The 23,760-nt window shown below is 41.9% G+C and overlaps 1 protein-coding gene across 2 annotated transcripts in view; it reads right to left on the minus strand.

Moving 5' to 3' along the window:
- Window positions 1-7,246: 7,246 nt before the first annotated feature.
- Window positions 7,247-23,760, minus strand: part of LOC143767350 (uncharacterized) — a 46,261-nt gene continuing 29,747 nt past the window's right edge. For both annotated transcript variants that reach the window (XM_077255601.1, XM_077255600.1), the window contains 10 exons: window positions 14,344-14,490; window positions 14,035-14,214; window positions 13,829-13,952; window positions 13,648-13,745; window positions 12,845-12,994; window positions 12,536-12,715; window positions 12,330-12,453; window positions 12,149-12,246; window positions 9,724-9,814; window positions 7,247-8,707 (listed from right to left, as the gene is read on the minus strand). In XM_077255601.1, the coding sequence (XP_077111716.1) occupies window positions 7,509-8,707; window positions 9,724-9,814; window positions 12,149-12,246; window positions 12,330-12,453; window positions 12,536-12,715; window positions 12,845-12,994; window positions 13,648-13,745; window positions 13,829-13,952; window positions 14,035-14,214; window positions 14,344-14,421 (2,322 nt within the window). In that variant the 5' untranslated portion in view covers window positions 14,422-14,490 and the 3' untranslated portion in view covers window positions 7,247-7,508. The remainder of the gene's footprint in view (window positions 8,708-9,723; window positions 9,815-12,148; window positions 12,247-12,329; window positions 12,454-12,535; window positions 12,716-12,844; window positions 12,995-13,647; window positions 13,746-13,828; window positions 13,953-14,034; window positions 14,215-14,343; window positions 14,491-23,760) is intronic.

Genomic DNA, 23,760 nt, shown 5'->3' on the forward strand with positions numbered 1-23,760 from the left:
TGTTACAACATGTGCTTCCTCCTAACTGACACGATATGTGCTTCCTCTTAACTAACACGACATGTGCCTCCTCCTAGCTGACACATGTGCCTCCTCCTAGCTGACACGACATGTGCCTCCTCCTAGCTGTCACGACATGTGCCTCCTGTCACATGTGCCTCCTCCTAGCTGTCACGACACGTGCCTCCTCCTAGCTGTCACGACATGCGCCTCCTCCTAGCTGATACGACATGTGCCTCCTCCTAGCTGACACGACATGTGCCTCCTCCTAAATGACACAACATGTACCTCCTCCTAGCTGACACATGTGCTTCCTCCTAACTGACACATGTGCCTCCTCCTAGCTGACACGTGCTTCCTCCTAACTGACACGACATGTGCTTCCTCTTAACTGACACATGTGCTTCCTCCTAACTGACACATGTGCCTCCTGCTAGCTGACACATGTGCCTCCTCCTAGCTGACACATGTGCCTCCTCCTAGCTGACACTACATATGCCTCCTCCTAACTGACACGACATGTGCTTCCTCCTAGCTGACACGACATGTGCTTCCTCTTAACTGACACATCTGCTTCCTCCTAACTGACACAACATGTGCTTCCTCCTAACTGACACAACATGTGCCTCCTCCTAGCTGACACTACATATGCCTCCTCCTAACTGACACGACATGTGCATCTTCCTAGCTGACACGACATGTGCATCTTCCTAGCTGACACGACATGTGCATCTTCCTAGCTGACACGACATGTGCATCTTCCTAGCTGACACGACATGTGCATCTTCCTAGCTGACACGACATGTGCCTCCTCCTAGCTGACACGACATGTGCTTCCTCCTGACAAGACATATGCCTCCTCCTCTACCATGCCTCGAAAGCTTGCTTTGTAACATCATTTATTTTATTTTTGTTACCCATTAAAAGGTATCATAACTACAAGATTATCTTGCTTTTCCCACTGAGAGCATTCTTTTTTCAACTGGCTAACATGGTACCAAACCCCTTTTTTTCTTCCTCCTAGCTGACATAACGTGTCCCTCCCTCCTCCTTGCAGAATCTTATACACTACTCTTGCACGTGTTTTCTTTCTATAGACACATCAAGAATGAGACTGATCATTGAGCAGTGTATGAAAAGTATAATGTGGAGGTTTTTTTTATTAGCAATGAAAAGGTGAAATTACACACAACATTTAAATTTATTGAGATGTTCATACACAGAAAATAGAGAAAGAAATAACATGGTTACTAAATAGAAGGCGTCTTGTGTCTCCCCCCTCTAATATGCCATCTTCTACCTCTCATATGACCTCTCTCTCCCCCCCACATATATGCCATCTCTCAAATGGCATCTCTCATATACCATACTCCCTTAGTCATATGACATCTCCCCACCTTTTATATGCCATCTCTCACATACCATTTCTCAGACACGTGGTCAAAATTGTTGGTACCCCTCGTTTAGGCCAGGATCACACATACGCGAGATACGGCCGAGTCTCGCAGGTGAAATCCCTCCTCTGGCGCCGGCACTCCGGAGCGGAGCGTGCAGCCGCACAGCAATACATGGTGGAGCTGCACACCCCGCTCCGGAGTGCCGGAGCCAGAACTGGGTTTTCACCTGCGAGACTCGGCCGTATCTCGCGTATGTGTCATCCGGACCTTAATGACAGAAAAACACACAATGGCCACAGAAATAACTTGAATCTGACAAAAGTAATAAATAAAAAATCTATGAAAATAAATAAATGAAAGTCAGACATTGCTTTTCAACCATACTTCCACAGAATTAAAAAAAATAATAAAACTCATGAAATAGGCCTGGACAGAAATGATGGTACCCCTGAAAATAATGTGACAAAAGGGACATGATAAATCAAGATGTGTCCACTAATTAGCATTACATGTGTCTACAATCTTGGAATCAGTGAGTGGGCCTGTATATAGGGCTACAGATACTCACTGTGCTGTTTACTGACATGGTGTGTATCACACTCAATATGGACCAGAGGAAGTGAAGGAAAGAGTTGTCTAAGGAGACTAAAAAGAAAATTATAGACACACATGTTAAAGGTAAAAGTTATAAGACCATCTCCAAACTTGATGTTCCTGTGACTACAGTTGGACATATTATTCAGAAATTTAAAATCCATGGGACTGTAGCCAACCTCCCTGGATGTGGCCGCAGGAGGAAAATTGATGACAATGAGACAGATAATACGAATGGTAACAAAAGAGCCCAGAAAAATGTTTAAACAGATTAAAGGTGAACTTCAAGCTCAAGGAATATCAGTGTCAGATCGCACCATCTGTTGTTGTATGAGCCAAAGTGGACTTCATGGGAGACGACCAAGGAGGACAGCATTGTTGAAAAAAAAAAATCATAAAAAAGCCAGACTCGAATTTGCCAAACTACATGTTGACAAACCACAGAGGTTCTGGGAGAATTGAACTTTTTGATAAGGCACATCAGCTCTATGTTCACAGATGGAACAATGAAGCATATCAAGAAAAGAGCACTGTCCCTACTGTGAAACATGGAGGAGGCTCTGTTATGTTCTGGGGCTGCTTTGTTGTATCTGGCACAGAGTGTCTAGAATCTGCAGGGTATAATGAAATCTCAAGACTATCAAGGGATTCTAGAGAGAAATGTGCTGCCCAGTGTCAGAAAGCTTGGTCTCAGTCGCAGGTCATGGGTCTTGCAACAGGATAATGACCCAAAGCACACAGCTAAAAACACCCAAGAATGGCTAAGAGGAAAACATTGGACCATTCTGAAGTGGCCTTCTATGAGCTCTGACCTAAACCCTATTGAGCATCTTTGGAAAGAGCTGAAACATGACGTCTGAAAAAGGCAACCTTCAAACATGAGACAACTGGAGCAGTTTGCCCTTGAGGAGTGGGCCAAAATACCTGCCGAGAGGTGCAGAAGTCTCATTGACAATTACAGGAATCGTTTCATTTGTTCATTTTCATAGATTTTTTATTTATTATTACTTTTGTCAGATTCAAGTTATTTCTGTGACCATTGTGGGTTTTTCTGTCATTAAACGAGGGGTACCAACAATTTTGACCATGTGTGTATGCCATCTCCCTCCCTGACATACACTGTATGCCATTGTAGGGAATGTAAATTCATATTGTTCCTCCTTCTCCCCAACCCCCTTTAAACTTGTACAGTGTTGATTGTTAATGTGTTGATACATGGTGGCACTGCTACACATAAAGTGTATTGCCACCGTGTACAAGAGTAGTATTACTCTGCATATTATATTACATATTGCTCTGATTGTGTACATATGTCAACATGCTTTGCACACACATGTTGGTTAGGGAAAGTAAGTGCCCTGGGCCCCTATAGTGTTAGGGGGAGTAGTACCCCAAGTTGGCCACTAGATGGGGGCATTATAGAACATAGACATAGTGATAGGTATAGTTAGAATAGGAGGGGCACGATGGGGATAAGTATAATGTAGCTTCCTGTTTTAGTCAGTTGGGGCCTGGGCATCCGTGCAGCTCATACTGGGGCTGGTTAGCCCAGGACATTTTGTGCCCCGTAACGTTCCTTAGGAAGGAGTAGTCCCGGCAAAGATATCCAGGGGGCCAGAACTAGAGAGAGGAAGAACACAACAGCAGAATCAGCAGTGCAGCATTACATAGTTACATAGTTACATAGTTATTAAGGTTGAAGGAAGACTGTAAGTCCATCTAGTTCAACCCATAGCCTAACCTAACATGCCCTAACATGTTGATCCAGGGGAAGGCAAAAAAACCCCATGTGGCAAAGAGTAACTCCACCATGGGGAAAAAAAATTCCTTCCCGACTCCACATACGGCAATCAGACCAGTTCCCTGGATCAACGCCTTATCAAGGAATCTAATATATATACCCTGTAATATTATACTTTTCCAGAAAGGTATCCAGTCCCCTCTTAAATTGAAGCAATGAGTCACTCATTACAACATCATACGGTAGAGAGTTCCATAGTCTCACTGCTCTTACAGTAAAGAATCCGCGTCTGTTATTATGCTTAAACCTTCTTTCCTCCAGACGTAGAGGATGCCCCCTTGTCCCTGTCACCGGTCTATGATTAAAAAGATCATCAGAAAGGTCTTTGTACTGTCCCCTCATATATTTATACATTAAAATAAGATCACCCCTTAGTCTTCGTTTTTCCAAACTAAATAGCCCCAAGTGTAATAACCTATCTTGGTATGGCAGACCCCCCAGTCCTCTAATAACCTTGGTCGCTCTTCTCTGCACCCGCTCCAGTTCAGCTATGTCTTTCTTATACACCGGAGACCAGAACTGTGCACAGTATTCTAAGTGTGGTCGAACTAGTGACTTGTATAAAGGTAAAATTATGTTCTCCTCATGAGCATCTATGCCTCTTTTAATACATCCCATTATTTTATTTGCCTTTGTAGCAGCTGCCTGACACTGGCCACTGAATATGAGTTTGTCATCCACCCATACACCCAGGTCTTTTTCATTGACGGTTTTGCCCAGAGTTTTAGAATTAAGCACATAGTTATACATCTTATTACTTCTACCCAAGTGCATGACCTTACATTTATCCCCATTAAAGCTCATTTGCCATTTATCAGCCCAAGCTTCTAGTTTACATAAATCATCCTGTAATATAAAATTGTCCTCCCCTGTATTGATTACCCTGCAGAGTTTAGTGTCATCTGCAAATATTGAAATTCTACTCTGAATGCCCCCTACAAGGTCATTAATAAATATGTTAAAAAGAAGAGGGCCCAATACTGACCCCTGTGGTACCCCACTGCTAACCGTGACCCAGTCCGAGTGTGCTCCATTAATAACCACCCTTTGTTTCCTATCCCTGAGCCAGCTCTCAACCCACTTACACATATTTTCCCCTATCCCCATTACTCTCATTTTATGTAACAACCTTTTGTGTGGCACCGTATCAAAAGCTTTGGAAAAGTCCATATATACTACGTCCACTGGGTTCCCTTGGTCCAGTCCGGAACTTACCTCTTCATAGAAGCTGATCAAATTAGTCTGACATGAACGGTCCCTAGTAAACCCGTGCTGATACTGGGTCATGAGGTTATTTTATTCCTCTTCAGATACTCCAGCATAGCATCTCTTAGAATGCCCTCCAGGATTTTACCCACAGTAGAGGTTAAGCTTACTGGCCTATAATTACCGAGTTCAGTTTTTGCCCCTTTTTTGAATATTGGCACCACATTTGCTATACGCCAGTCCTGTGGTACAGACCCTGTTATTATGGAGTCTTTAAAGATTAAAAATAATGGTCTATCAATGACTGTACTTAGTTCCTGCAGTACTCGGGGATGTATCCCATCCGGGCCCGGAGATTTGTCAATTTTAGTTATTTTTAGCCGCCGCTGTACTTCCTGCTGGGTTAAGCAGGTGACATTTAATGGGGAATTTTTATCACTAGTCATATTGGCTGCCATGGGATTTTCTTTTGTAAATACTGATGAAAAAAAGTCATTTAGCATATTGGCTTTTTCCTCATCCTCATCCACCATTTCACCCAGACTATTTTTAAGGGGACCAACACTGTCATTTTTTAGTTTCTTACTATTTATATAGTTAAAGAATATTTTGGGATTATTTTGCATTAGTGGGACTGCAGCTACTGAACAGAAGAAGGCTGAGCTATTTGGGAAAAAGGGCACCAAGTTGTGGCAGACTTTTGCGTGGGCCGCCATTCTCAGAACCGGGGCGAAACGGCAGGGAATGCCCCCACGAAAGGCAGAAATATTGGACATTAAGGAAACTGTGGAACCGTATAGTATGGACCACCCCGAATACAGGCTAAGCGACAGGCAAGGGACATAGACACCGATGCCCATTGCTGCAACAATGTGTGCCCTGGATGACAAATTGCTGAGTAAAGATATTGAAGTTGAAGTGAAACCGGACTGTGACTCTTTATTCTTGGAATCATCTGCAGAGGTAACTGACCCGTATCGAGAAGGCCCTGATGGCAGAGAGAAGCAGCACATAGGTACTTTAAAGGAAGAGGTCCAGCGAGTGATACAGGGTCTGATGTCGGCCATGGCACCACTTTAGCACCCCCTGGACCTTCCTTCACCATCTTTCACATGACATCTGTCCCCCCTCTCATATGCCATCTCTGTTCCCTGTTATATGCCACCTCTCACATGTCACATCTCATTGGCATATCTTTCTCCCCTCTCTCATATACCATCTCTCATATGCCATCTCCCCTTCTCATATGGCATGTCTCTCCCCCTCTCACATGCCTGGACCTTCATTGCCGCAGCCCTGATGCTTACTAATGGATGACGTCACCCGCCCTGCTCCTCTCTCTGCTGATCCTCCGGTCCACGCTGCTCCATCATCAATGCTGTTTGCTTCTCCGGTCCATGCTGCTCATACAGTGCCTGCTGCTCCATTGTCCTCTCTGTTCCTCCCGTCCTTACTCCTCCACAGTCCACGCCACTTTTGCTGCTACTCTGGTTCTCGCTGCTACTCTGGTCCAGTATCATGTCTAGATTATAGTGCAGTCACCAACAAAATGCTGCTGCTCTGTGATTCTAGTTTTTATTCTTCCGCCTCCTTTTTGGGTGTTGTTAAACACCCAAAAGGGGAGGGAAATAGTGATGTGACCAGTGACTTCCTTTAACATTAGCTTCAACAATTCTTCTTCTGTTATCTTCAGAAATTACTTTTGTTCATGCCATGATACACTTCCACAAACATGTCTCGTGAAGATCAAACATTGGTCCTGGTTCTTTAAAAAGAAACTAAACTTTTGCAGCGTTTTTCATATTTGCAGGATTTGAAAGTCTATGCTCTGTATTGACTCTGTACTGTGCTGTGTGATGTGCATTCCTGTCTTCTGAGCTGCACACTGTTCGGGATACAATTAAGCAATTGGTGGGGGTTTCAAGACCTGTACCCCTCACCAATCTGCAGGCAATTAAAGTGCCTACCAAATATGAAAAAAACACAAAGTTCTTTTACGCAGATTCTAACCTCGTCTTCAAATCATCTGCTAATCCACAATGTTTGCGTTCTTTTTTTACTCATATACATGTAATATTGGATCATTTTCCTCATTAAAATTTCCAAATGATAATATGTTTGACTCATTTATTTTATTTGGTTCTTTCTATTTACTTTTTCAATTATTTATATGATGTAGTATTAGATCATATTTATGTAGAAATATAGAAAATTCTGAAAGTTTCATAAAGTTACAAGACACACTGTATACAGGTATTATTTGGATTTTATTTGCTTTTCAATAAAGGCGGTTTCATGGTAATTGCATCCATTTCCTAATCATCAAGTAGTACACTAAATTACTTTTCAATTCTCATGTAGACATAAGCCTTTAATTAGAACCTGTTGCATTTTTTTTCCAAGTCTAACAACTTTAAGAGGAGGTGACTTTTATTCTGGATATTAATATGTATTTCTCCCTTGATGTGCAACAAACAATATTTCCCAAACTAGGGGAATGGAAATATTCTCTAGCCTGTGTGAATTTTCTGATGTAAAACAAGATGAGATTTCTGATTAAAACATTTTCCACATTCTGAACATGAAAATGGTTTCTCCCCTGTGTGAATTCTCACATGTGTAATAAGACATGATTTGGTATAAAAACATTTCTCACATTCTGGACATGAAAATAGTTTCTCTCCTGTGTGAATTCTGTTATGTGCAATGAGATGTGATTTCTGATTAAAACATTTCCCACATTCTGAACATGAAAATGGCTTTTCCCCTGTGTGGATTCTCAGATGTGTAACAAGACATGATTTGCTATAAAAACATTTCCCACATTGTAAACATGAAAATGGCCTTTCCCCTGTGTGAATTATCAGATGTTGAACGAGAATTGTTTTCTGTGTAAAACACTTCCCACATTCTGAACATGGAAATGGCTTCTCCCCTGTGTGAGTTCTCAGATGTGTAACAAGATTTGCTTTCCGAATAAAACATTTTCCACATTCTGAACATGAAAAGGGCTTCTCCCTTACATGAATTCTCTGATGGTGAGCAAGATCAGATATGTTAGTGCAACATTTCCCACATTCTGAACATGAAAATGGCTTCTCCCCTGTGTGAATTCTCTGATGTGTAACAAGATTTGATTTCCGATTAAAACATTTTCCACATTCTGAACATGAAAACGGCTTCTCTCCTGTGTGAATTTTTTGATGTCGAACAAGGTCTGAATTCTGAATGAAACATTTTCCACATTCTGTACATGAAAATGGCTTCTCCCCTGTGTGAGTTCTCTGATGCGTGACGAGATGTGATTTCTCTATAAAACATCTCTCACATTCTGAACATGAAAATGGTTTCTCCCCTGTGTGACTTCGCTGATGTCTAACCAGTTCTGATTTAATACTGTAACATTTCCCACATTCTGAACATGAAAATGGCTTCTCTCCTGTGTGAATTTTCTGATGTCTAACAAGTTCTGATTTCTGAGAAAAACATTTTCGACATTCTGGACATGAATATCGTTTCTTTCTTTTGCATGGGCTTTGATGTTCAACATCCTTTCTGTGAGTTTTATTAGACTTAACAGATTTCAATGAATTAGAAGATAGAAGCTGTTGAAGCGAATCAGATGACAGATTTTTAATGAGATGGGCTGCAGGTTTAGCTATGGTAACTTCGTGAACTTCATATGTTCCTGGTGTGACACAATGATCAACTGTCAAAAATAAAAGTTAATTTATTATTTTTTTTCAATGACATTTCCTTCATATCGTATTACTTATAGTGTATTACAGATTTTATTACATTTCCATAAAAAAATTTAAATGCAAATGGTCAACTAAGGTTGCGCTTTAAGTTTTTTACTTCTATGTCTGACAGTGGCATTTAACACGTGCTTCCTGCCTGCGAGCCGGAAATCTGCCCATCTGTGACCCTCGTCACGTGATCATGGGTTACCAATGGGTTGGCATGGCAACCAGAGGTCTCCTAAAGAACTATATGGTTGTCACTGCCTGATTGCTATAAGCGCCACCAGGTGGTCGTCGCTCATAGCAATTGAGTAATTCTACTACATACAGGCGACCTGATCAGGAAGGGGTTAAAGACTCATGTTTAAATGTGCCTGTGAACAATCTTTTTTTGAGACTTTATCAGTGGAAAATCATTAATGTGCCTGTAAGTCAGTGTTATTATGTGTCCATTTCATACACTCCCAGACGACTACATGCTTTACAGCAAAGAGCAGGGCATACGAGAGAAGAGTCGTCATGTGCAAGTAAAGTCATGACTTTTGGGCAAGTGTGTACCCTTTTTTTATTTAGTTTTTTTAGCAAAATTAAAATAAGGCCTTTATATTTGACAAAAGCTGATGGAAACATTGGCTTCCATTACAATTGTGAAATGTATTTCTTTTCAATTCAAAGCCATATCACAAACTCTTTCCATACCAAAGACATTTCAAATAATCATTGCAACATGTCCAATAAAAAAAGTCAAAGAATAGAATAACATACGAGGAGCCATGCAGTGTGGATTAGACAGAGCAACACACCTAGATGTTTTATGGGGCATTACCCCTTCTTCAAACATCCAGGTGTAAAGAAGGGGCCATGCTGACCTGGCCAAGGACTGGAGTCCTGCAAATTGATCAAACCATCTCTACCATTGAGCAAACGAGCCACTGACTGAGTAGAACCTGTGACTTCTCTGCATTTAGTGGTCACTACTCACCTGTGCGGTTATCTGTGGGAATCTCCTCTTTACAAGGCTCATCGCCCCTCACATATGTTTCTGTAGTATTAATATGGGTCACATCTTTAGCCTGAAAGAAATATTGTAAAAGTCAAAGAGAGATGAAGACGTTTGGTAAAATGATTTCAAAGATAAAACAGATAAAATATTTGCAACTCTCCTATATCAATCAAATTTATTTTTTCCTTTTTCCAACCATCAGTCTCCATAACCAGAAAATTGTGAGAAGATCCAGACAACATCTAATGTCTGTGATCAGCTTTATCCTGTCATCTCCACCAGGTATAAAATATACATTGAATGTTCACATTATTAGAGACTAGTGATGAGCGAACATGCTCGGATAATGTATTATTCGAGCACGCTCGTGTGTTATCCGAGTATCTTGGGAGTGCTCGAATATTATGTTCACGTCCCTGTGGCTGTTAGACAGCCTCAAAACATGTGGGGATTGCCTGTTGGTTAGGCTAAAAGAGGCAAATCATGCAGCCACAGGGATGCAGACGTAATATATAAGCACTACAAGATACTCAGATCACAACTGAGCTGAACATGCTCGGATAAGACGTTATCAGAGCATGCTCGCTCATCATTATTACAGACAGCTGTCAACTAGCATGTTGGATCACCTTTGGCCTTCAGAACCTAAGCACTTCATCATGTCATAGCTTCTACAAGGTGATGAAATAGTTACACAGAAATATTGGCCCATGAGGACAGGATAGCTTCACGCAGTTGCTGCAAATTACATAAAGGCAACGACATGCTCCAAAAAAACCTTTCTAGTTGATGTGAAGTGTACACTCACCGGCCACTTTATTAGGTACACCTGTCCAACTTCTTGTTAACACTTAATTTCTAATCAGCCAATCACATGGCGGCAACTCAGTGCATTTAGGCATGTAGACATGGTCAAGACAATCTCCTGCAGTTCAAACCGAGCATCAGTATGGGGAAGAAAGGTGATTTGAGTGCCTTTGAACGTGGCATGGTTGTTGGTGCCAGAAGGGCTGGTCTGAGTATTTCAGAAACTGCTGATCTACTGGGATTTTCACGCACAACCATCTCTAGGGTTTACAGAGAATGGTCCGAAAAAGAAAAAAAATCCAGTGAGCGGCAGTTCTGTGGGCGGAAATGCCTTGTTGATGCCAGAGGTCAGAGGAGAATGGGCAGACTGGTTCGAGCTGATAGAAAGGCAACAGTGACTCAAATCGCCACCCGTTACAACCAAGGTAGGCCTAAGAGCATCTCTGAACGCACAGTGCGTCGAACTTTGAGGCAGATGGGCTACAGCAGCAGAAGACCACACCGGGTACCACTCCTTTCAGCTAAGAACAGGAAACTGAGGCTACAATTTGTACAAGCTCATCGAAATTGGACAGTAGAAGATTGGAAAAACGTTGCTTGGTCTGATGAGTCTCGATTTCTGCTGCGACATTCGGATGGTAGGGTCAGAATTTGGCGTAAACAACATGAAAGCATGGATCCATCCTGCCTTGTATGGAGCATCTTTGGGATGTGCAGCCGACAAATCTGCGGCAACTGTGTGATGCCATCATGTCAATATGGACCAAAATCTCTGAGGAATGCTTCCAGCACCTTGTTGAATCTATGCCACGAAGAATTGAGGCAGTTCTGAAGGCAAAAGGGGGTCCAACCCGTTACTAGCATGGTGTACCTAATAAAGTGGCCGGTGAGTGTACATGGATGCATGCTGCTTGCGCCAAATTATGATGCTCCCGTTAGGATGGTGCAACAGAAATCTGGATTCATCGGACTGGAAAATGTTTTTTTCACTGTTCAGTGATATAATTTTTGCGCTCTTTTGCAAACCTTCCCCCCTTCCTTTTTGCTTACCCTAGACAACAATGGCACTGGTCGTTCGCTGTTATAGCCCTTCTGTGCTGAGGATCCACAAGTGTATTCAGACTGGTCAGTTGGACACCAGCGCTGTATTTAGCTCCATTTTGCATGTCTTAGCAGCTCCTATTAATTGATTCCTTTCCCTTGTTTACATTTTCTGGATCCCCTTTTATTGGATGTTTTTTCTTGATCACAACTTTCTCTGCATACTCTTGAATTTTTACAAGCAAAAGTGTCAAGTTAAAAATAAAACTGATCTATCAACAATGATCATGTCTCATTTAAAGCACCTTGGATTGCTTAATTTTCCCATTCTAATGAAAAGTCACCCTGAAACTACCACCTCAATTTACTGTAATCCATGGTTATGGGTCTAATTTCCGCATAGGGAAGCTGCAACCATGAAAAGGCTGGAGTCTCCAATAAACTGGACATAAAGTGTATAATACTACTGGATGAAATAAGACTGAACACAAGACCTTCACAGGCTCCTACACATACGGTAATAGGGGAGATTTCATTACACATTTTTTCCATCTACCTGTTTATCCTGAGGAACATTAGGGTTTTCTTGTTTACAGTCCTGTAAAAGAAGAGGATGTAGACATCTCTCTGGTGTTGTCCTCTTACTGGATAGATCTGGAGGAAACACATACAGGGACTGAATTCATTCTTTACATACAGATAATTATAGACCGTGTGTATTTAGTCCTGTCTATTACCTGGTGATGTGAGGGGCTGGGGAACCTCCATCATGAAGTCCTTGTACAGATCTTTGTGCCCTTCTAAATACTCCCACTCCTCCATGGAGAAATAGACGGCGACATCCTGACACCTTATAGGAACCTGACACATACAATGATACCGTCATCCCCCGATCCCTCCATAGCGTTACTGTATAATGTCCCAGCATTCCCAGCAGTGTCACCTCTCCAGTCAACAGCCCAATCATCTTGTAGGTGAGTTCTAGGATCTTCTGGTCATTGATGTCCTCATGTATCAGGGGGTGAGGTGGAGGCCCCGTGATTGGGCTCAGGAGTCTTCCCCATCCCTCAGACACAGGGGCCTGACAGCGCTCACTAGAGGTCTTCTTCACTACTTTGTAATCCTGGTTATGGAGAGACACATTAATAAATCTCACTACAGACATTTCCAGAGTCCTCACCTCTCCAGTTCTGTCCATCTGTTATTCCCATAGATAAGAATGATGTAATGTGACGTCATCAGAATCTCTCACCTCTCCAGTAAGCCGGAAGAGGATCTCTAGGGTGAGGTGTAATATCCTCTCCGCCATCTTGTCCCTGTCCCTATCCATCCTTGTTGGGTCACTCAGGAGAATTCTCTTATATAGAAGATCTCCACTAAGAGGATCTGATATTGTAGGGGCCTTAATTGGAAGAAAATGAGCGAAAATCATAAACAGTACCATATAAAAACACAACTATGAAACATAATAATGAGAAACATAAAGGAACATTGTTCCTTGTAAGGACTAAAACAATATTTGGCTATAATGATCATTTCATCAAACAGAAATTACAAAATCAGACTGAGGTTCCAGGTAGCATTGGGGCAGGAGCTGAAACATACTGGTTATGTTAATATTACTATTTCTACTATTTTACAGCATTCTGAGAATTTTTTCTTCATGTCTAGCTACAATTAAAAACAATGTATTTTAAACCACACACAGTAACAGGAAGAATTGTCCTTGGTGGCGACATCTGAATATGTCCCTGATAGATTCAACTCCCATAAAACTCATTTGTGTCTCTTTTACATATCCTGAATTCGGCATCACTAATACTGTAGTTACCATGTTCACAAATAACTACTATGTGATGAGGATGACATTTTCATTTTATACAACAATTTTAGTAACACACAATAATTCTAGATATTTTCCACGACAAGTTGTGTATGTCCACAAGATGACAGATCAATGGATGTTTTTCCTCAATCACAACAGACTGAACACAAGACCTTCAGCGTCTTCTATACATGATAGGGGAGATCTCATGACACCTTCTCTCCACCTACCTGATGATCCTGAGGAACATCGAGATCTTCTTGTTTGCAGTCCTGTGGAAGAAGAGAACGGGGACATCTCTCTGGTGTTGTCCTCTTACTGTATAGAACTGGAGGAAACACATACAGGGACTGAATTCATTCTTTACATACAGATAACTATAGACCGTGTGTATTTAGTCCTGGCTATTACCTGGTGATGTGAGGGGGTGGGGAACCTCCATCATGACGTCCTTGTACAGATCTTTGTGTCCTTCTAAATACCCCCACTCCTCCATGGAGAAATAGACGGCGACATCCTGGCACCTTATAGGAACCTGACACATACAATGATACCATCATCCCCCGATCCCTCCATAGCATTACTGTATAATGTCCCAGCATTCCCAGCAGTGTCACCTCTCCAGTCAGCAGCTCAATCATCTTGTAGGCGAGTTCTAGGATCTTCTGGTCATTGATGTCATCATGTATCAGGGGGTGAGGTGGAGGCCACTTTATTGGGCTCAGGAGTCTTCCCCATCCCTCAGACACAGGGGCCTGACAGCGCTCACTAGAGGTCTTCTTCACTACTTTGTAATCCTGGTTATGGAGAGACACATTAATAAATCTCACTACAGACATTCCCAGAGTCCTCACCTCTCCAGTTCTGTCCATCTGTTATTCCCATAGATAAGAATGATGTAATGTGACGTCATCAGAATCTCTCACCTTTCCAGTAAGCAGGAAGAGGATCTCTAGGTTGAGGTGTAATATCCTTTCTACCATCTTGTCTCTGTCTCTATTCATCCTTGATGACTCAATGAGGAAAATTATCCTATATAGATATCCACTGAGAGGCTCAAATAATGTAAGGACCTGAATGGGAAGCAGATATGCCAATGTAAAATCCTAGCGAATGCCATATGATAATACAATTACTGGAGAAAATGAAGGGAAATATGAAGGAACATATTTTCTTCTCATAAGGATTAACACTGTCTTGGCCACTAATTGGCTCTACTGATTATATGTTAGAGCAGGAATTACAGAGGCTGAAGACCCAGGTAGCGTGGAAACAGGAACTCTGAGTGATCTTTAGTGTGAGTTTTACTGTGTATTATTTTACAGCATTCTGAAAGTATTTTCTTTATATCCATCTACTGATAAAACCAATTTATTTTAGACCAGACAGTAAGACTACCTAACTGTGGGGAGAAAAAAATGACCAAAAAGAGGGAAGCAATGATAGCCTAAATAATGAGAAAATATAACAAACTTTACTGAGAAAAACCATGCTAAAAAAACAGTAAAAACTTTGTATAAAAAGGACAACAGATATCCCCTATATCCAGGACCTGTCTAATGGAAAATATTATATACTATGGCTCACATTCATATGCCACAGCGTGTAGGAGACAATATATGGCACAAAAAATTACTCCTAGTGGCTATATAAATAATAGATATATTAAAATATATATTTGCGCTAAAACTTCAGTATAAAAATATAAATAAATATATAACATCCTTTGAATCAAGTGTAATGTGCATTCACGTGTGGCATACCTTGGTCATTGTGCGCTGTGTGTAAACGTATGTCCCCTTGTGGTGAGAGGTCCTGTAGATGCTGTTCTTGAATGCTGATCTTGGACGGCCAAAATATAGCTAATGAAAGAACTGTATAACTCTTGCCGATATATCGGGGGTCGCCGTCCCGGCCGGTGACAGGCGTACCTCCCCGCAAAAGACTGAACAAAAACGTGCCGTGCACAGGCACAGAAAAGCTCTATCAGAGAAATAGAGCCGGCAAGGTGCAGGACGGCTGCAGGACCTTGCGTGACGTCAGTACCACGTGATGAGTCACGTGACCGGCTACGGAACGCACACCAGACCAAAAACCAACGCATTTCGGAATCGCTGATTCCTTCTTCAGGGATGGTAAGGTGTGCGGTGTGTGCGTCCTATATAGAGCGCCGGATCATACATTATTAACTCATTGGTTGAAAGCAAAAAGCTCCACTTCACTATTTAGGCCGTATGGTACTAAAGTGTTCATCTGAAAAATGCATTTTGTTTCGGCCCTGGACATCTGGTGGATAAAATTGCCACCACGTCCATCTCTTTTAACAATTTTTAGTCCCGTGACCTTAATGTCCTTCACTGAGCTCCCATGATGTGTCATAAAATGCATGGATAGGGGATGTCCAATAAACTTGTTGGTAATATTCCTCAAATGCTCCCCAATTCTAACATGCATCGCTCTTATAGTGCGGCCTATATAAAGTTTTCCACAGGGGCAGGTTATTCCATAAATAATTCCCTTAGTGGAACACGTAATAAAGTCCTGAATATCCATAGTAGCTGATTTATTAGAAATAGATGTTTGTTTCTTTATATTCAGTTTCTTACATGGTACACATTTTTTACAGGGGAAGAAGCCATTAAGGCAGTTTGACGGTGCAGAATTGTACCTATTTGTCAACATGCCACCCGTGGGAGCTATTATATTACCAAGATTGTTCGCCTTTCTATAAATGGTGACCTCCTGTCTGCACGTCCCAGATTCAATCACTTTATCCTCCCTTAAGATGTTCCAATGCCTGTTCACAATTTTATGTAGAAATTTGCTGTTCGAATTGTACTGTGTGATAATTGGGATCTCGCCAATTTCCCATTCTTCCTGGATATTTTTGGTTCTGTCCCTCTGAATCAATAATTCTGCTCGTGGGCACTTCCCCACTTGTTCTCTAGTTTCTAATAGGGTTTGTTTCTTATATCCTTTTGCTACAAACCTTTCTACTAACATATCGGACTCCAAATCATAATCCTGTTTCCTTGATCAGTTCCTATGAGCTCTTATAAATTGGCTCCTGGGGACATTTAATAACCAACTTGGAAGGTGGCAGCTGTCCAAAGCAATATAGTTATTAGAATCTGTGGGTTTATGGTACATTTGCGTCGGAATGGTATTATTAATTATAAAAAAATTTAAATCTAAAAACTTAATTTCTTTATTACTGGTCGTAGCCGTAAAATTTAAAAAATATTCATTTTTATTTCAATCTTGAATAAAATTGTTCAATAAAATAGGGCCTCCAGACCAGATAAATATATCATCTATAAATCTCTGCCATAGGACCAGGCCCGCCCGCAGGGTGCCATTGTGGAAAATGGTTTCCTCCTCCCACTTACCCACATACAGATTGGCATAGCTGGGGGCGAACCTGGTACCCATGGCAGTACCCCACTTCTGGGAGTAGTAGTGTGCCCCAAATTTAAAATAGTTGTGTTTTAATATAAAATCAACGCATTCTAAAATAAAAGAGGTCTGATCTTCTGGGATGTGACCATTCAACATAAAATGTTTTGCTGATGCGCACCCTTTTTCATGTTCAATGATGGTGTATAGGGAGGTGATGTCTAAAGTGCCTATAATATAGGACTCCTCCCATGTTATATCCTGTAAAATATTTAAAATATGCGTACTGTCCTTTAAATATAAGGGGAGCTTAGGATATAGCTTTTGCAAATAACAGTCCACAAATTTTGAAAGGTTCGATGTGAGTGCCCCTATGGCAGAGATAATTGGTCGACCGGGTGGATTAGTGGGGTCTTTATGTACTTTCGGCAAATAGTAAAAATATGGGATTCTTGGATGTGTAGAGTTTATGAAGTCACGTTCATGCTTATTCAAAAACCCTTTTTGAAAGCCCATTCTAATTAAAACTTGCATCTCTCCTAAATATTGATCCGTTGGGTCAGCCTTGAGCATCTCATAAGTCCGTGTGTCGCCCAATAAACGTAGGGATTCTTTGTTGTAATCATCAGTATTCAAAACAACAATCCCACCACCCTTATCGGCGGGCCTAATAGTCAGATTTTTGTTATTCTGAAATTGCTGAATAGCCCTTCGTTCTTGATTGGATAGATTAAATTTAAATTTAGAGCATTTTTTGTCTGAAATGTTCCTGATGTCACGTATGACGTTATTCTGGAAAGCTTCTGAATATTCTTGAACGGGGTGAAAACACAACTATTTTAAATTTGGGGCACACTACTACTCCCAGAAGTGGGGTACTGCCATGGGTACCAGGTTCGCCCCCAGCTATGCCAATCTGTATGTGGGTAAGTGGGAGGAGGAAACCATTTTCCACAATGGCACCCTGCGGGCGGGCCTGGTCCTATGGCAGAGATTTATAGATGATATTATATTTATCTGGTTTGGAGGCCCTATTTTATTGAACAATTTTATTCAAGATTTAAATAAAAATGAATATTTTTTAAATTTTACAGCTACGACCAGTAATAAAGAAATTAACTTTTTAGATTTAAAATTTTTTATAATTAATAATACCATTCAGACGCAAATGTACCATAAACCCACGGATTCTAATAACTATATTGCTTTGGACAGCTGCCACCTTCCAAGTTGGTTATTAAATGTCCCCAGGAGCCAATTTATAAGAGCTCATAGGAACTGCTCAAGGAAACAGGATTATGATTTGGAGTCCGATATGTTAGTAGAAAGGTTTGTAGCAAAAGGATATAAGAAACAAACCCTATTAGAAACTAGAGAACAAGTGGGGAAGTGCCCACGAGCAGAATTATTGATTCAGAGGGACAGAACCAAAAATATCCAGGAAGAATGAGAAATTGGCGAGATCCCAATGATCACACAGTACAATTCGAACAGCAAATTTCTACATAAAATTGTGAACAGGCATTGGAACATCTTAACCCCTTCATGACCCAGCCTATTTTGGCCTTAATGACCTTGCCGTTTTTTGCAATTCTGACCAGTGTCCCTTTATGAGGTAATAACTCAGGAACGCTTCAACGGATCCTAGCGATTCTGAGATTGTTTTTTCGTGACATATTGGGCTTCATGTTAGTGGTAAATTTAGGTCGATAATTTCTGAGTTTATTTGTGAAAAAAACGGAAATTTGGCAAAAATTTTGAAAATTTCGCAATTTTCACATTTTGAATTTTTATTCTGTTAAACCAGAGAGTTATGTGACACAAAATAGTTAATAAATAACGTTTCCCACATGTCTACTTTACATCAGCACAATTTTGGAAACAATTTTTTTTTTTGCTAGGAAGTTATAAGGGTTAAAATTTGACCAGTGATTTCTCATTTTTACAACAAAATTTACAAAACCATTTTTTTTAGGGACCACCTCACATTTGAAGTCAGTTTGAGGGTTCTATATGGCTGAAAATACCCAAAAGTGACACCATTCTAAAAACTGCACCCCTCAAGGTGCTCAAAACCACATTCAAGAAGTTTATTAACCCTTCGGGTGTTTCACAGCAGCAGAAGCAACATGGAAGGAAAAAATGAACATTTAACTTTTTAGTCACAAAAATGATCTTTTAGCGAAATTTTTTTTATTTTCCCAAGGGTAAAAGGAGAAACTGGACCACGAACGTTGTTGTCCAATTTGTCCTGAGTACGCTGATACCTCATATGTGGGGGTAAACCACTGTTTGGGCGCACGGCAGGGCTCAAAAGGGAAGGAGCGCCATTTGACTTTTTGAATGGAAAATTAGCTCCAATCGTTAGCGGACACCATGTCGCGTTTGGAGAGCCCCCTGTGTGCCTAAACATTGGAGCTCCCCCACAAGTGACCCCATTTTGGAAACTAGACCCCCCAAGGAACTTATCTAGAAGCATAGTGAGCACTTTAAACCCCCAGGTGCTTCACAAATTGATCCGTAAAAATGAAACAGTACTTTTTTTTCACAAAAAAATTATTTTAGCCTCAATTTTTTCATTTTCACATGGGCAACAGGATAAAATGGATCCTAAAATTTGTTGGACAATTTCTCCTGAGTACACCGATACCTCACATGTGGGGGTAAACCACTGTTTGGGCACATGGTAAGGCTCGGAAGGGAAGGAGCGCCATTTGACTTTTTGAATGAAAAATTATCTCCATCGCTAGCAGACACCATGTCACGTTTGGAGAGCCCCTGTGTGCCTAAACATTGGAGCGCTCCCACAAGTGACCCCATTTTGGAAACTAGACCCCCAAAGGAACTTATCTAGATGCATAGTGAGCACTTATAACCCCCAGGTGCTTCACAGAAGTTTATAACGCAGAGCCGTGAAAATAAAAAATAATTTTTCTTTCCTCAAAAATGATTTTTAGCCCAGAATTTTTTATTTTCCCAAGGGTAATAGGAGAAATTCGACCCCAAATGTTGTTGTCCAGTTTGTCCTGAGTACGATGATACCCCATATGTGGGGGTAAACCACTGTTTGGGCGCACGGCAGGGCTCGGAAGGGAAGGCACGCCATTTGGCTTTTTGAATGGAAAATTAGCTCCAATCATTAGCGGACACCATGTCGCGTTTGGAGAGCCCCTGTGCGCCTAAACATTGGAGCTCCCGCACAAGTGACCCCATTTTGGAAACTAGACCTCCCAAGGAACTAATCTAGATGTGTGGTGAGCACTTTGAACCCCCAAGTGCTTCGCAGAAGTTTATAACGCAGAGCCGTGAAAATAAAAAATAATTTTTCTTTTCTCAAAAATGATTTTTTAGCCCACAATTTTTTATTTTCCCAAAGGTAACAGGAGAAATTGGACCCCAAAAGTTGTTGTCCAGTTTCTCCTGAGTACGCTGATACTCCATATGTGGGGGTAAACCACTGTTTTGGCACACGTCGGGGTTCGGAAGGGAAGTAGTGACGTTTTGAAATGCAGACTTTGATGGAATGCTCTGCGGGCGTCAGGTTGCGTTTGCAGAGCCCCTGATGTGCCTAAACAGTAGGAACTCCCCACAAGTGACTCCATTTTGGAAACTAGACCCCCAAGGGAACTTATCTAGATGTGTGGTGAGCACTTTGAACCCCCAAGTGCTTCACAGAAGTTTATAACGCAGAGCCGTGAAAATAATAAATGTGTTTCCTTTCCTCAAAAATATTTTTTTAGCCCAGAATTTTTTATTTTTGCAAGGGTAACAGGAGAAATTGGACCCCAAAAGTTGTTGTCCAGTTTCTCCTGAGTACGCTGATACCCCATATGTGGGGGTAAACCACTGTTTGGGCACATGCCGGGGCTCGGAAGGGAAGTAGTGACGTTTTGGAATGCAGACTTTGATGGAATGGTCTGCGGGCATCATGTTACGTTTGCAGAGCCCCTGATATGCCTAAACAGTAGAAACCCCCCACAAGTGACCCCATTTTGGAAACTAGACCCCCAAGGAACTTATCTAAATGTGTGGTGAGCACGTTCAACCCCCAAGTGCTTCACAGAAGTTTACAACGCAGAGCCGTGAAAATAAAAAATCATTTTTCTTTCCTCAAAAAAGATGTTTTAGCAAGCAATTTTTTATTTTCTCAAGGGTAACAGGAGAAATTGGACCCCAATATTTGTTGCCCAGTTTGTTGTGAGTACGCTGATACCCCATATGTGGGGTTAAACCACTGTTTGGGCACACGTCAGGGCTCGGAAGGGAAGTAGTGACATTTGAAATGCAGACTTTGATGGAATGGTCTGCGGGTGTCACATTGCATTTGCAGAGCCCCTGATGTGCCTAAACAGTAGAAACACCCCACAAGTGACCCCATTTTGGAAACTAGACCCCCCAAGGAACTTATCTAGATGTGTGATGAGCACGTTCAACCCCAAAGTGCTTCACAGAAGTTTACAACGCAGAGCCGTGAAAATAAAAAATCATTTTTCTTTCCTCAAAAAAGATGTTTTAGCAAGCAATTTTTTATTTTCACAAGGGTGACAGGAGAAATTGGGCCCCAATGTTTGTTGCCCAGTTTGTTGTGAGTACAGTGATACCCCATATGTGGGGGTAAACCACTGTTTGGGCGCACGTCAGGGCTCGGAAGGGAAGTAGTGACATATGAAATGCAGACTTTGATGGAATGGTCTGCGGGCGTCACGTTGCATTTGCAGAGCCCCTGATATGCCTAAACAGTAGAAACCCCCCACAAGTGACCCCATTTTGGAAACTAGACCCCCAAGGAACTTATCTAAATGTGTGGTGAGCACGTTCAACCCCCAAGTGCTTCACAGAAGTTTACAACGCAGAGCCGTGAAAATAAAAAATCATTTTTCTTTCCTCAAAAAAGATGTTTTAGCAAGCAATTTTTTATTTTCTCAAGGGTAACAGGAGAAATTGGACCCCAATATTTGTTGCCCAGTTTGTTGTGAGTACGCTGATACCCCATATGTGGGGTTAAACCACTGTTTGGGCACACGTCAGGGCTCGGAAGGGAAGTAGTGACATTTGAAATGCAGACTTTGATGGAATGGTCTGCGGGTGTCACATTGCATTTGCAGAGCCCCTGATGTGCCTAAACAGTAGAAACACCCCACAAGTGACCCCATTTTGGAAACTAGACCCCCCAAGGAACTTATCTAGATGTGTGATGAGCACGTTCAACCCCAAAGTGCTTCACAGAAGTTTACAACGCAGAGCCGTGAAAATAAAAAATCATTTTTCTTTCCTCAAAAAAGATGTTTTAGCAAGCAATTTTTTATTTTCACAAGGGTGACAGGAGAAATTGGGCCCCAATGTTTGTTGCCCAGTTTGTTGTGAGTACAGTGATACCCCATATGTGGGGGTAAACCACTGTTTGGGCGCACGTCAGGGCTCGGAAGGGAAGTAGTGACATATGAAATGCAGACTTTGATGGAATGGTCTGCGGGCGTCACGTTGCATTTGCAGAGCCCCTGATGTGCCTAAACAGTAGAAACACCCCACAAGTGACCCCATTTTGGAAACTAGACCCCCGAAGGAACTTATCTAGATGTGTGGTGAGCACGTTCAACCCCCAAGTGCTTCACAGAAGTTTATAACGCAGAGCCATGAAAATAAAAAATAATTGTTCTTTCCTCAAAAATTATGTCTTAGCAAGTAATTTTTTATTTTTGCAAGGGCAACAGGAGAAATTGGACCCCAACAGTTGTTGCTCAGTTTGTCCTGAGTACGCTGGTACCCCAAATGTGGGGGTAAACCACTGTTTGGGCGCATGTCGGGGCTTGGAAGGGAGGGAGCACCATTTGACTTTTTGAATGCAAGATTGGCTGGAATCAATGGTGGCGCCATGTTGCGTTTGCAGAGCCCCTGATGTGCCTAAACAGTGGAAACCCCTCAATTCTAACTTCAACACTAACCCCAACACACCCCTAATCCTAATCCCAACTGTAGCCATAACCCTAATCCCAACCCTAACACACCCGTAACCCTAATTCCAACCCTAATCCTAACCCTAATCCCAACCCTAACCACAACTGTAACCCCAACACACCCCTAACCCTATCTGTAACCCTAACCACAAGCCTATTCTTAACCCTATTTCCAACCCTAGCCCTAATTCCAACCCTAACCCTAAGGGTATGTGCCCACGTTGCGGATTCGTGTAAGATTTTTCCGCACGATTTTTGAAAAATCTGCAGGTAAAAGGCACTGCGTTTTACCTGCGGATTTACAGCAGATTTCCAGTGTTTTTTTGTGCGGATTTCACCTGCGGATTCCTATTGAGGAACAGGTGTAAAACGCTGCGGAATCCGCACAAAGAATTGACATGCTGCGGAAAATACAACGCAGCGTTTCTGCACGGAATTTTCCGCACCATGGGCACAGCGGATTTGGTTTTCCATAGGTGTACATGGTACTGTAAACCTGATGGAAAACTGCTACGAATTCACAGCGGCCAATCCGCTGCGGATCCGCGGCCAATCCGCTGCGGATCCGCGGCCAATCCGCTGCGGATCCGCGGCCAATCCGCTGCGGATCCGCAGCCAAATCCGCACATGCCATAACCCTAACCCTACCCCTAACCCTAACCCTACCTGTAACCCTAACCCTACCCCTAACCCTAACCCTACCCGTAACCCTAACCCTAGTTCTAACCCTAACCCTAGTGGAAAAAGAAAAAAAAAAATATATATTTTCTTTATTTTATTATTGTCCCTACCTATGGGGTGATAAAGGGGGGGGTTTATTTATTATTTTTTTTATTTTGATCGCTGTGATAGAACCTGTCACAGCGATCAAAATGTACTTTTAACGAATCTGCCGACTGGCAGATTCGGCGGGCGCACTGAGCATGCGCCCGCCATTTTGGAAGATGGCGGCGCCCAGCGAGGAGGCGGACGGACACCGGGAGCCTCGGTGAG

Source organism: Ranitomeya variabilis, chromosome 4 (genome assembly GCF_051348905.1).
Source record: "Ranitomeya variabilis isolate aRanVar5 chromosome 4, aRanVar5.hap1, whole genome shotgun sequence".
NCBI lineage: Eukaryota > Metazoa > Chordata > Amphibia > Anura > Dendrobatidae > Ranitomeya > Ranitomeya variabilis.